General features: G+C 37.4%; 1 protein-coding gene across 14 annotated transcripts in view; it reads right to left on the bottom strand.

Annotated features, from left to right (window-relative positions):
* The window catches only part of FRYL (FRY like transcription coactivator), a 246,267-nt gene that overhangs the window by 131,337 nt on the left and 99,442 nt on the right, over nucleotides 1-15,488 (bottom strand). For all 14 annotated transcript variants that reach the window (XM_019624634.1, XM_019624635.1, XM_019624636.1 and 11 more), the window contains one exon: nucleotides 5,634-5,833. In XM_019624634.1, the coding sequence (XP_019480179.1) occupies nucleotides 5,634-5,753 (120 nt within the window). In that variant the 5' untranslated portion in view covers nucleotides 5,754-5,833. The remainder of the gene's footprint in view (nucleotides 1-5,633; nucleotides 5,834-15,488) is intronic.

The raw sequence follows: 15,488 nt of genomic DNA, 5'->3' as shown, positions 1-15,488 counted from the left end.
TTGTTAAAATAAAAACATCTAGGTACAGAAAAAAATATACATATAAGCCTCCTATTTGTGTGTGTGGTTTTTTTCGTTTTTTGTTTTTAAAGGTGACAGGCATTACAGAGATGGATAAACAATAGGCATGAAAAATGGTAGAATAAAAACTGTGGACAGTGACTATACTGATCAAGAATAGAAGGGTCATGGGCCAGCCGAATGGTGCATTGGTTAAGAACTGGCTTGGGATGCCAGAGGGCCCCGGTTCGGATACCACATATGAGGGCCAGTGCCACTGCCCTCCACAGCTAAGATGCTAAACAACAGCTCAACCTGGAGCTGGGCTGCCCTGAGTCGCCGGCGACGGCATAGGCTGCAGCCCCCTGCTGCAGTGGGTTGCCATGGGCTACCGAGTGTGGCCAGCAGCCAGCGTGAGCGGCCAGCAGCCGCAGTGAGCGGCTGTCCAGAAGCCGGCGACTGATCTGCCTCGCCCGGGAAGAGCGCAATGATGGTGCCAACTTGGGCCAGTGAAGTGATGTCCTCCACAACTAGACTGAAGAACAAAACGACAGCAACTTGTCTGTTCCCCTTCCCCCAATTCCCCAGCGCTGTTCCCATCCCCCAATTCCCCAATTAAAAAAAAAATCTTTAAAAAAAAAAAAAAAGAATGGAAGGGTCATTATTTTTATTATGTAACTTTTAGAACTATTTCCACTTTTTATAATATCATTTTTCCTAATAATATAAAAGATTAATAATTCTAAGGCTCATAATCCTTTATATTCTAATTTGATTCTTTAACTATATTATATAGAGGGTGTCAAAAAAATGTATACACATTTTAAGGAAAAAACTGTATTAAAATTATAATACTCAATATATACCAATAACAAAAGACGAATACAAGTCATGTGTATACATATTTTTGGCACACCCGGTAGTATGTATAGAGTGCCAACAGCAATATTTAGCTTCCAGAAAAAGAGTTTACTGAAAAAATTTTGATAGCATAACAGTGATGCTGAAATACTTCAATAATTTGCAACTAAAGATGGCATTCTCTCCTAAACAATCCCTGTCTTCGTGAAGATAAAAGTCGAACGACAGAGCAAACAAAATACATAGCATTATTTTATACAGACTTTAGGACAGCAAGTTGGAATGGGGAGAGTGAGATTTTAGAGAGCGACCACTGAGAAGATGACATTAGAGTCACACTCGAAGAGAAATGAGTGAGCTTGCCCTGCAGAGTGAAGGGAAGAATCCTGTTGATACTTGTAAACTCCCAAGAGGTTCAGGAATTAGAGAATTTTGGTGCTCAGAAAGTGTGGGCGAAGGTGAAGTTAAAAATAAGAAAGCTGACCAAGCGATTGTTTAAGAAAGATTTAGCCCCTCCCTCTCCTCTTCACCCATTCTGTTTAGCAGAGTGGAGACCTTGCCCACAGAGAAACTGCCCTTCTTACCGAAGGGGAAAACAGAGAAATGCTGACTGGGGATGCCACAGTTGAAGAAGAGGTATCATACTGAAGATAGGGAGATTAAATAAAAATTTATATACCAAACATCAAAAATTCCAGTGACTTTCTGCCTTCAGATCCCCAGAATGCTAGCAGCTAAGACTACGCCCTCCCATTTGGGTTCCTGGAGAAACCTTCCCTGGAAACTCTGACCAGCCCCTAGAAAAACATTTGACATTGATGGTTCAGATGGTTATACACTGAAGACCATAGTCAAAAATGCCCCTCCATGTATACTGAGCTTCCAATCAGCTGTTTAGTGTCTCCATTATAAAATATAACATGATCCAATAAGCACATGGGAAGGCAAAACTAACAGAAACATGCAGTTTGGAAGAAAGAGATCATACAGAGAGGAGAAACTTTTTTAAAATATATGTTTAGTATTCTCAAAAAACAGCGGAAATTGCAGAGTTGTAAAAATGTTGGGCTTAAGCCAAATACATAAAGTCAAAATCAGCAGGTGACTGTTTAAAGCCTTTTCCCCATCTTCTTTTCTAGTCACTGGCATTCTCAAAGATTAACAGATAAGCTTGGACGTGCCTGGATCATTATCCAGGATTGATCCGCCTCCTTTCAGGAAGAAAGAAGCCTCAGGAATTGGATTGCATAGTTTGCAAGCTGCATTTTCAATCAGTGATTGCCCTTCCTTCCTGAATCTTCCTTCTAAAATGAAAATGAAATTGTGGCTAAAAATCAAGCTCAGCTAATCTTCGAATCTTTTGGCCTCCTTAACCTCCTTTCATTATGGCTTCTAATATGAGAATGAAAAGGCCAGCTCTCCCATTTCAGTGGTAGATTAAATTCTTTTGGCAAAAGTCATTTCCCTTCATGCTTTTAACTTTTTTTGTAACCTACTGTCAACTGACCATGAGACATGTCAGCCTCCTTGTCGCTAACAATCCATGGATGCTACTTTCTTTAAAGTGACCCTGCATGAGTTTAATTTGAGAACAAGAACGAATCGTCTCGGATGGTTATATAGTACCTAAAAGGGTACAGAACAAATTTTAAAATAAATAAAATCACAATAAATGCATTTCAAGCTATAATAAAAATATAAGAGTGAATGTATTTTTGTTACCTAATCTTGATGCTGGGTAGATAAGACAATCTACTCAGCCTCGGACACATACGAAACAAACCTCGTGAGATCTGATTCAGGTAGGAAGAAATCATGCTGGTCTGTACAAGTGTGGGGGTAAAATCTTAAAATATGACGGGGATTTTCTCAGCCTGTGTTTGTCCTTGGCTGCTGGAGACCACAACTTTGGGGGTTTTCCTGGTGTGTTAGGCAGACTAAGCAGGGACACCTCTTCTCCCTAAGTGTGATGATGGGGTAGAAACATTTATTTTCTGATGGAATCCTCAGCACTATTCACCATAATTTTATAATCTCATCTCAGGTTACACAGCAGATGTCTCTGAAACTACCTGTTAAATAAATGAATAAATACAGTCAGCATCAGGCTAGTATTCTGAAAGAACTATTAAGAGCTCTGGCTGGAACAATGACGCTACATTTCATTAGAAGAACAAAGGGACGTGCCACAGTCGTGTTCTTAAGGCTAGAGTCAACTTAAAATACAAATCTTCACTAAACATCTTCTGTCAAGCGTCTCCTACCATGGGCAGTGCTGCAGACACAGGGGTGAGTGAGACTTGGCTCCTGGTATCAAGTAGCTCACATCAGAGGAGATAAACATATAAGCAACTAGCATGACATTGTCAGAATCTAAAAGTATGAACAAATTATTATGCAAAAACAAAGATTCACTTAGCTTGAGGAGAATCACTATGTTAGAGAAAACATGGGAAGTTGAAAGGATGAATTGAGGTTTAAAACATAGGAGTTAAGAGCATTTTAGATAGAGAGAAAAATAAGAACAAACACACCAGGACAAAAGAATATACAGAGGATACTTCAAGTGTCAGAGCATACATCAGGATAAGACAATTGTGAGGTAGTACAGAAGCTGTAACAAGACAGGGAAGAGACTGGAATGATGCAACAAGAACTTGAATTTATTCCATAGCAATGAAAAGTGAGGAAGATTTTTAAAGCAGAAAGGTAATAATATTTGTGTATTAGATGAAGAAAAGTCTGGCAAGAACAGGAAAATGTAAAGGCAGTGGACCACTTCTTGACTAGTTAGAAGGCCCTTGCAATGATCTAATACGACAGAACCTGACCCTGAGCTACGGCAGCGACAATGGCATTGAGAGAAAAATGAAGGAGAAAGATATAAAGTGCTATATTTTAGACTCAGTCAAATTAGATAATTTCACTCATCTTTTAATATTTTTACTCTCAAGACTTTCACTTTTCAAAATTAGAATTCCTTTAAGAATATGTAATATTTGAGAGCTGATAGGATCACACCACATGGTGCTGTTTATAAAATATTTTATAAAATAGGTGAAATTTTAAAAATGTGCTACTAGTTGAAAATTGTTGAAGCCAGGTGATAGGTTTGGCTACTGTTGTATCCTACTACTGTCATATCATCAACTTGAAGAATATTCTGAATTGTCCTTTATTTTTCTTTTGTTTTATCTGTCTCAGCGATTCCCATTGGTGAAATCTGTTTTTGTTCTTTTGTGACCTGCAGCAACAAAGTGGACTTTAAAGTCAATGACCGCCAGTTGCAGTTACCCATGGTAAACTGCAGTCCGAAAATATTACATAGAAAATTCCAGAAATAAACAATAAGTCTTAAATTGTGTGCTGTTCTGAGTACCGTGACGAAATCTTGCACTGTCCTCTCTGTCCCCTCCTGCACGTGAATCATCCCTCTGTCCACCATATTCATAATGGATACAATCCCTGCCCATTGGTCACTGAGTGACCGTCTTGGTTATCAGATCGACTGTCATAGTATCACGGTGCTTGTGTTCAGGTAACCCTTATTTTACTTAATAATACACAAGAGGAGTGATGCTGGCAATTCAGATATGCCAAAGGGAAGCCGTGAAGTGCTTGTATGAAAAGGCACGTATGCCTAGGAAAGGACATAGTGTACGTTGGGTTCAGTGCTATCTGCAGTTTCTGGCATTCGTTAGGCGAGCCCCGTGAATAAAGTGGGGCTATTGTACTAGCCTTAATTTTTAAGGTTTTATTTATTTTTTTTTATTTTTAAGATTTTTATTGGGGAATTGGGGAATGGGAACAGCGCTGGGGAATTGGGGGAAGGGGAACAGACAAGTTGCTGTCCTTTTGTTCTTCAGTCTAGTTGTGGAGGATGTTGCTTCACTGGCCAAGTTGGCACCATCTTTGCGCTCTTCCCGGGCAAGGCAGATCAGTCGCTGGCTTCTGGACGGCCGCTCACAGCGGCTGCTGGTTGCTCACGCTGGCTTCTGGCTACACACGGTAGCCCATGGCAACCCACTGCAGCAGGGGCTGCAGCCCACGCCGTCACCAGCGACTCACAGCAGCCCTGTTCCAGGTTGAGCTGTTGTTCAGCATCTTAGCTGTAGAGGGCAGTGTCACTGGCCCTCATATGTAGGATCGGAACCGGGGCCCTCTGGCGTCCCAAGCCAGCTCTTAACCAATGCGCCACTCGGCCAGCCCAAGGCTTTATTTTTTTAGAGCAGTTTTAGGTTCACATTCACAGCCAAACTGAGAGGAAGTAGAGACTTCCCATCCCCCCGTGCCCCACACATGCACAGCCCCCTCCATTACCAACATCCCAGGAGCACCAAAGTGGTGCATTTGTTACCACCGATGAACCTACACTGACACCACATAATCATCCAAAGTCCATAGTTTACATTATGGTTCACTTGTGGTGGTGTACATTCTATGGGTTTGGACAAATGTATAATGACATGTATCCATCATTCCAGTATTACACAGAGTATTTTTTCATTGCCTTAAAAATCCTCCGCGTTCTGCCTATTCATCACCCCCTCCCCCACACACCCAGCCCCTGGCAACCACTGACCTTTTCACTGTCTCCATAGTTTTGCTTTTTCCAGAATGTCATATATTAGAATTATACAGTATGTAGCCATTTCAGATTGGCTTCCTTTAATATTTTTTCAAATATATTATTTCCTTGAGCAAATTTATATTATATTGGTTAATATAAAAGTCATGAAAATATTTCAGATTTATAGGTCAGCTCTACTCACCAAGGGTTCAGCCATTACAACTTCAATTTTCTTTTCAGCTTGAACAGCAAATTCTGCAAAGAGGCTCTTGATGACATATTCACCAGGCTTGACATCTGGGTCAATCGTAATGCTTGACATGATGATATTCTTTTTCCCCAAAGTGGAATGAAAGTTGGAAGAAGCGCAGTACTTATTCACTTTGCTGACTGGTGCCGAAGCTAAAAATAAAAGACACAAAATAACTTTACTTAATAATCAACTCATTTAGGCCTACCACAGGTACCTTATTTAAAAAGAATTCTGCCCCTAAACTGCACCCCATCTACCCACTTGTATGAGTATTACCATGCTTGATTTTAATCTATTACACTTGCTTCCTTCTAACACACTGCCCAACATAACTGTAATTTAATTATACGTATATTATGTTTATGATGTGCTGTTTTTCTCTCTACTAATGTGAATTCCATAAAAACAGGGCTTCTCGGGGCAGCTGGTTGGCTCAGGTGGTTAGAGCACAGGCTCATAATACCAAGGTTGTCGGTTCAATCCCCACATGGGCCAAGAAGCTGCATCCTCCACGACTAGATTGAAACAACTACTTGACTTGGAGCTGATGGGTCCTGGGAAAAACACACTGTTCCCCAATAAAAATTTCTTTAACAAAAAAAACGGGATTTCTCTCTTGTCTTTTATGTTCATTGATGAAGCCCAAATGCCTAGAACAATGCCTGGCATATACTAGGTATATAATAAGTGTCAAAAAATGAATGAATGAATTCTAAACTATGTCATGAGCAACAAAGGAAATAAAACAGATGTGAATAAATGAAACAGATGGGACCGGAGGCTGAAAAATACTACTTTGGAGAGCATGCTCAGGAAAGGCCACATTTGAAGGAACTACATTTGAACTCAAATCTAAATGATGCAAAAGAAGCAACAAGGCAAAGCACCAGGAACAGAAAGAAAGCACAATGCTGCTGAGAGTGTGAATGTTTGAGAAACAAAAAGAAGACCAGTGTGGCCTGTGCTCAGGGAGGAACAATGTGAGATGAGGTCAGAATCATTAGTCATGGATCAAACTTGGAGAACTTTGTAAGGAAATTAAATTTCATTCTAAATGCAATAAAAATTCTGCGTAAAGTAATAACTTGGAAAGTGCAAGGATTTGGCTTCTCCTTAAAAGATCTGCCTGGCTCCCCTGGAGAATGGATTGGAAGAAGGGAAATACAGAATCAGGGAAGCCGTTGCAGAACCCTGGTGAGATGATGACAGCTTGGGCTGAGGGGATGGCAGTGGCACAGGATAGAGGACAGGTTTGATTTGGGTTTGTGTGTTAGTGGATTTGATAGCGAGGTGAGGGAAAGGAATTAAAGATGACTCATAGTTCTTTTATTTGAATCACTGAAAGGACAGCGGTGCCATTTAATCGTTAGGGATGACACTGTGCCTGGCAAATAGTACGCAGCACCAGGTGAGGCACAAAAAGAGCACACACCATTGCACATGGGTTATTTTCACCTGTTCTGTTCTCTTGCCTGCCTGGGCAGCCTACGTGGATTTCTTACATTCTTCCCGCCTGCTGCATAATACAGGCCTCCCCATTCTCCAACTCCAGCTTATGTCACCCCCTTTGGCCTAGAATATTAAAGGAGAACTTGTAAGACTGTACTTCTCTACCTCCAGCTGATCTCTGGATATTGCCCTTTAATACACTGTCCTATAAGTAACCGCCTCCTTGAAAAGAAAAACGTGACACAATTATTCAAGCACTGAATTTCCAGTCTATGTGTATGTGTGTCTATAACTACAGGACAATAAATGTATTTGAAATACATACATTCCAAAATCATACGAAATTGTTCTGTCAACTAAAACAACCTACTCTACCAAACATAGTATATGTCAAGATATAGAAAAGTGACCAGTGATAACTTCAAAAGAAAATTCTAGAAAGTAATACAAACTCAGGTTATAGTAGTCAGTTCAGAAAAAAATAAACTTTGTGAATTTAAAAAACTCATTTTGAAAGAATGAACTTCCAAATACTTGGCTTCCTTTCATGCCCTATTCATTACCTTTGTTTATTTACTAATTTTTGCACAGAATATTTTCCTCCAAGGTAAAGATTAAAAATTAGTCACATATGATGCTTATATATTTTTAAAATAATAATAATTTAAAGAATATTACCAATTAGTATTACACCTAAATTCAGTATCTTTGCACCACATCAAATTAAAATATAATTTATTGTATTCTAGAACTCAAATTATATAAGAACAATTCAAAACAAAAATTCACAGTCCTTTGAACAGAGCACACTATTTATTTTAAACAATGATCTATTTGTTTACTCTGTTTCATGATCCAACAATGTGTATTATAAAGGAGAGAATCTATTAACAAATGTCATTGTGGAAAAAAGAGATCTTAAATTTAAAAATATTATTTTGGAACATTAAGAATACTGTATATTGTATGTTCATAATATGCTGGATAATCTTAAGGAATCAGTAAAAAAGGCTACTCAGTTGCCAGAATTTTAGTTTATATTTTAGAAATAAAAATGAGGATAAAACATATTCAAGATTTTGACATATAGTAGTAGATACAAAATATATCTTTTAAGATTTGTAAGCCTTTAATTAAGATTCATAAGATCACAACAGAGTTACAAAGTTTCTTTGGCTCTAAGTTTACAATAAATATAACTAAACACGAAGCTTTATAATAGACCTAGGTACTTAAATTCTAGACTTTAATTTGATATAAACTTTTTAATTGACACTTAGCCTTTGAATAGACTCTTTAAAAAGACAAAAAAAAAACCAAAAAACTTTAGTTAAAATGATTTTCCAGGTAAAGGGATTAAGTGCAAATTGGTAGTTACAAAATAGTCATGGGGATGTAAAGTAAAGCACAGGGATTATGTACAATAATATGGTAATAACTATGTATAGTGTCAGGTGAGTACTACACTAGTCAGAGGGATTACTTCTTAAATTATACAAATGTCTAACCACTATGCTATACCCTTAAAATTAATATAAAATAATATTGAATGTCAACTGTAATTGAAAAAATTAAAAAGGGGGGAAAGGTCAAGGGGAATAAGAGATCCAAACTTCCAGATATAAAACAAATAAGTCATGGGGATGTAATGTACAGCACAGGGAATATAGTCAATAATATTGTGCTAGCATACTATGGTGTCAGATGGCTGGACTTATCATGGTGATCACTTTTTTAGGTATATAAATGTTGAATAGCTATGGTGTGCCCCTGAAACTAATATAATATTGTATGTTAGCTATATTTTTAATAAAAATCGTAATAAATAAATAAATAAATAGGGGAAAAAAGCTCTCTCAAATAACTCACCTTTACTGTCATCTACTTCCAAAAACCAAAAACATAAATTAAAAATAAACAAATATTTCTAGGCATCATAATTGCATTTTTAAGAAATCTTCCAATAAAGCCAAAAGTTTAAGGAATATCTGTATTGATTTTCCAAATAAAGTTTTATCTCCCAAATAGCTAGCTACATTATCTTTAAAAATAAAAATAGTTCAAGTTTGAAAAATAAAAAATTTTTTAAATTACTTTTAAGAATTCATCAGTTTTATCTCCAACCACAAAGGTCTAATGAAATCAGTTAGAAAAAGACCTACACCTCCAAAGTGAAAAATAGGCAAAGGACATGAATAAACAAGTCACAAAATATAAAATATGCCAATAACCATAAAAACAATATTTAAACTCACTAATATTTTTCAAACAAATAAAAATTAGATAATATTTTCTATCTATCAAAGCAGTTCCCCCCAATTTTGTATTTTGCTATAATGTTGAGTTTTGGTGAGGCTATGTGAATTTTTCTCCTATTTTGGCTAATAGTTAAGAAAAGGGATGCTCACTCTAACCTGGGTAGGAAGGCTACTTCCCACATAACTAGATTAACTTGATGTCACTTGACTGCTTGAGTTAAATATTTTATAAGGTTAAATAGCAATATTTCTCTACATGCAGTTATAAAATTTTGAAAAATTTATGTAAGGTTAAGAGAGAATAAAGACATAACTGTTAGAATACAATGATTAAGAATACAATTCAGGCATTGAATTACAAATTATAAAAACCCAATGTCATATTAAACTTCCCTGGAATGTAAATCTACTAAACTCTAACTGAAAATAAGAATAAAGCAAGACCTGTCTGTCCTCACAACCAATGAGCCAGAGGGTGAATCCCTCCCACTGATGTGCAAGTAGCAACCAAGGCTCAACTACAAGAGGAGGACACACACAACCCACACAAGGGACACACTTGGAATGCATGGCTCAGGTGACCAGGGAGACTGTGCCACTGAGCCCCACAGCACACCTACTACAAAAGGCCACTCTACTATGATGGGAAGACATAGAAGCCCTACCTAATACATAGAAACAAATACAGGAGACAGGCAATATGGAAAGACAAAGAAACATATCCCAAATAAAAGAACAGAACAAAGCTCCAGACAAAAGAACTTAAATTGAGACAAGCAATCGACCAGACGCAGAGTTCAAAACACTGGTTACAAGGGTGTTCAATGATCTCAGGGAGAACTTAAAATGCAGATAGAAAACATGAAAAAGAACCATTCAGAAATAACGAATACAATCGTAGAAATGAAGTCCCAGAGGCCCCTTAACTCTCTGAATGTTTTGGATTCTTTTTTCGTTTTGCTCTTCTGGTTGGGTGTTTTCTGCTACTTTGTCTTCCAAATTGCTAATTCAATCCTTTGTTTCCTTTGATCTACTGTTGATTCCCTCTAATGTAGAGAGAAAATCTTTGCAAAACACTATCTGGTATCCTAAATATATAAAGAATCCTTAAAATTCAGAGAAAATAAGCAACCCAATTTAAAAATGGGTAAAACATCAGAATAGACCCCTCACCAAAGAAGACATACAGATGGCAAATAAGCATATGAAAAGTTGTTCCACATATGTCATTAGGGAAATGCAAATTTAAACAACAATGAGATACCACTATACACCTACTAGAATGGCCAAAATCCAGAACATGGACAACATCAAAGGCTGGTGAGGATGTGGAGCAACAGGGATTCTCATTCATCACTGGTGTGGAAACAAAATTATATAGCCACTTTGGAAGAAAGTTTGGAGCTTTCTTACAAAACTTAACATACTCATTCTATACAACCCAGACACTGTACTCAGCCACATGTCCACACAAAAACCTGGACACAGGAGTTTATAGCAGCTTTATTCATAATTGCCAAAACTTTGAAGCAACCAAAATGTCCTATAGCAGATAACTAGATAAACCATGGTATATCCAGACAATGGAATATTATTCAGGGCTTAAAACATTAATTATCAAGCCATGAAAACACCTGAAGGAAATTTAAATGCTTACTACTGAGTGAAAGAAGCCAATCTGAAAAAGCTACATACTGTATGATTCAAGATATGACATTCTAGAAAAGGCAAAACTATGGCAACGGTAAAAAAATCTGTAGTTGTGGGGGTGGGGTGGAGGGTAAATAGGGGAGCACAGATGATTTTTAGGGCCACGCAACTACTCTGTGTGATACTATAATTTTGGATACATGTCACTATATTTGTCAAAACCCACAGAATGTACTGGGTTGTTGGAAAAGTCATGACGTATATTTTCTGTTTTTCATTGCAAAAATGCATCATGACTTTTCCAACAACCCAATACAACACGAAGAGTGAATGTAATGTAAACTATGAACTTTGGTGATTACTGTGTGTCAACGTGGGTTCATTATTTGTAACGAATGTACCACACTAATGTAAAATATTAATAACAGGGTAAACAGGGAAGGTGGCATGAAAAGGGGGTACATGGGAACTCTCTACTTTCCGCTCAAATTTCCTGTAAACTTGAAACTGCTCTAAAAAATAAAGTCTAGGGCCGGCCGAGTGGTGCGTTGGTTAAGAGTTGGCTTGGGAGCGCCAGCTCTGAGCAGCAGGGCCCCGGTTCGGATCCCACATGAGGGCCAGTGATGCTGCACCCTCTACAACTAAGATGGTGAACAACAGCTTGACCTGGAGCTGGGCTGCCGTGAGTCGCTGGCGACGGCGTAGGCTGCAGTGGGCTGCCGTAAGCTACCGTGAGTGGTTGGCAGCTGGCATGAGTGGTTGGCAGCCGGCGTGAGCGGCTGGTGGCCGGTGACCAATCTGCCTCAGCTGGGAAGAGCGCAATGATAACACCAACATGGGCCAGTGAAGCAACGTCCTCCACAACTAGACTGAAGAAGGAAAGGACAGCAACTTGTCTGTTCCCTTTCCCAATTCCCTAACGCTGTTCCCTTCCTCCAATTCCCCAATAAAATCTTTAAAAATAAATAAATAAATAAATAATAAAGTCTGTTAGTTTTTTAAAAACATGAAAATAAACAAAAGAAAAGCTTATTGTATCCCTGTCAGCCAGAAGTACAGGTGCCTGGGGAGAGTCAAAATAAGCAACAGCTCCAACTAAAGCTTAAAACAACAATGTACTTAGATCAAGCTCAGGGAAAGTAAACAGTTTATAAGCCAATTAAAAATAAAATGTCAAAAACACAAATCAGGGTATATGGTAGAGAGACTGAAAGTAGAAACAAAGAAAGCCAAATCAGTACTAGGGAGTAGCAGCAAATTTCAACTTCTGGAGAGGCCAGCTGGATTGGTGTGCCTTCCAACTAACTATCCAGAGAAACACTGCATATTTGAGAGCAACCACATATGAAGAAATAAAAAGAGAATATAGTAATGTACACATTGTGGGTGTTGAGGGGTACAATATGAAAGCATCACTTGATGTCTTCAGTGCACTAACACAGTTTGCTCTTAAGCAAGGTAGACCTCAAAATCCCTTCATGAATGAGGGCAAGTCATACCAGACACTGCTCATTCCTGATGGAAATGAAACATTACTTAATACTTTATTAAGGTATTTTGCACATCATTTCATTATATCCTAACAAACCTATTCTTATTTCAAGTGATATGCTGGTAAATGGCTCAAAAGAGTGTCCTATGCTTTATAGCATTGCCAATTTCCATTGTGTATTTACTGCTACCATGGCCAACTTCAAGCCACCAATGGTTTAACAACCAGCTGGTAATATGTGTGGTGAGAACTAGATCTGTAACACCATTTCAAGTTACAATCCATTCATGATGAGGAAACTGACTCCTAATTAAAGTCACTTGTCACTTTAGGTCCTGAGTTTCTAAGAACTTTCGGATCAGTGGCTTTATGTTGTCCAAAATTGCCAGATTTTGATATGTTTTTTTCTCCTTTAAAGGTTGAGATTATTAACATACTGTTTGCTTAGAATAACTATGTCCCAAATCAAATATTTTGGTTTCATCTTCAAATTCATTTACATAAAATGGGCTGAAAAGAAAAGGCTTTCCTACTTAGATTAGATATACATTTACCGATATATATTTACCTATAATTTCTTTTAACTCCCTTTAAATTACTTTTTTTTTATTTTTACATGATTCTTTATTTGTTGTTGTTTTAATTCAGAAAAGGTTAGTAGACAAGCCATAATTGTATAAAATGCCACTTCATTGACTTTTATCCAGCCCCTTCCAAATGCTTCTCCTTTTCAATCGATGTTTTATTTTGTTCAAAGAGGTCATTGCTCTTTCTACCAGTTTTGCAGTTTTTCTTTTTTTATTATTTTAATTTTTTTGTGAAATACACATTTTTTAGAATTAGTTTCAGGTGTACAACTCAGTGCAATAGTTATACTTTTTACCCCTCGATGTGACAACTCCCTGCCCCCAATCCACTGCCCCACTCCCCACCCCATATCATACATATCTATTACAATTTCCTTGACTCCACTCCCACACTCTACTCCACATCCCATGACCATATATATATATTCACTTATAGTTGACATACAATATTATACATCATCAGCTTCAGGTGTAGAGTGCAGTGATCAAGCCTCTACCCCGTCCATGATACGGTCTCCCTAGCAAGACATGTGACCATCTGACACCCTACAAAATATTTACAACATTATTAATTATATCCCTCGAACTGTCTTTCATATCCCTGTGGCAATATTGTAGTTAACTATTTATGCTGTCTAATCCCTTCCCTTTCTCCCTCCCCTTTAAATTACTTTTATTTTTTTCATTTAAATCTGTCATCCAACTGGAATTTATTTGGGGTGATGTACAATAAAGACATGTTATTTTTCCCCAATATTTAATCAATTCTTCTGGGTTCCTTTAATGAAATTCTGTCACTAATTTTATTCACTATCATAAACTAAATCCATACTCAAATGTGCTTTTGATTCTGCTCATTAATAATCTGTTTTTGTATCAGTACCACACTTTTAATTATTGTAGCTTTATAATAGGTTTTATTATCTGTCGGTACAAACACTACTGTTTATTCATCATCTTCAGTAAATTCTCAGCTGTTGTCTTTCATTTATATTTTCAAGTTTATACCTATCTTCACAAATTAATTAGAAGGAAACTGACATCTTAAGACTTTGTGTCTAGAACCTGGCACGCCCTCATTAATTTACCTTCTTTCCTGTACCCAAAGAAAAAATGTGTATTTTCCTTCACTGGGGGTCTATCCAATTCTTATTAATTCTATTGGTAAATACTTTGTTTCTATTCTATATGAATGAAACCATTTTCCTCACTAATCAGTCCAACTTTTTTGCTTCTGGTTGCATTTCAGTGGATAAAAAAAATTAAGACTTTTGCTTGTTCTTTGGACAGCTGTTCCTAAAATGTTTATTTATCTTAGTCTAAAGTATTCCCATTGAAAACAGTTTCTAAACATAGAAGTCCTATGACATCTTGGGCACATTTCCAGTTTTTTTACTTGAAGTCTACTACAGAAATATCACTTATTATAAAACTCAAGAAAAATGACCTATCATCTAAATAATCCATTATTCACTCAGCTAGAGTCTCCCTGAGGTCCTTTTCTTATATTCTTTTGAAACTTCAGAAGCTCAGCTAAGAAACTATTCTAAAAATCTAGAAATAATGCGGCATTTTAAAAATGTGCATAGACCTAGGAGTCAGAGGACCAAGGGCCCTAAGACTTGGCTTGGCTACTTAGTATCATTATAATCTTGGTCAAATTATTCAACCCCTCTAAGCTTTTGCTTTCCCTCTAGAAAATGAATTAGTTGAATTATATATTAACCATGAGTATGTAACAGAAGTAACAAGAAAGTTGTTTTCATTTTTGTTCTCCTCTCTTCCTCCTATAAAAGTATTCACCGACAGTAAAAAGGCTATTGTGGCAAACTTTTCTTCCCTAGCCAGACATGAGCCTGGGGACCAGCGCCGGGTCGCCCTGAAGTGAAAATCTGAACCCCAGAATCCTGCAGGATCTCCTCCTCAAACAGAGCTAGACCCAGTGCCTGGGGGATGCAAACAACTGCATATCTACATGCAGCCATCTTCTCTGACTTCAAAGAAGCTGAGCAGAATCTATTACATAAGGAAGTGGGCTGAATCCTCTATACCCCTGAGGCTCAGATGATGGGAAAAAATGAGGAGCAAAGGGGATTCCTCTTACTATCTTAACTGGGAACTAACGAACAGAGGCTCACAGAGACTGACACTGCTTTCCCTCCATCACGTTTAGGATTACTCTTTAAAATTCTGTGGCTGTATGGTCCACACTTAATTAGCAGACCAAGAAATATAACTGCACACTATGGGTATCCAGCAGCCAGAGACAAAGAGAAAACATATATATATATATATATATATATATATATATATATATATATATATATATATATACACACACACACACACACACATATATATGTATATA

Source organism: Hipposideros armiger, unplaced genomic scaffold (assembly GCF_001890085.2).
Source record: "Hipposideros armiger isolate ML-2016 unplaced genomic scaffold, ASM189008v1 scaffold_596, whole genome shotgun sequence".
NCBI classification, from domain to species: Eukaryota; Metazoa; Chordata; class Mammalia; order Chiroptera; family Hipposideridae; genus Hipposideros; species Hipposideros armiger.
Note: the sequence above shows the minus strand (reverse complement) of the source record. Positions and strands in the feature narration are given on the sequence as shown.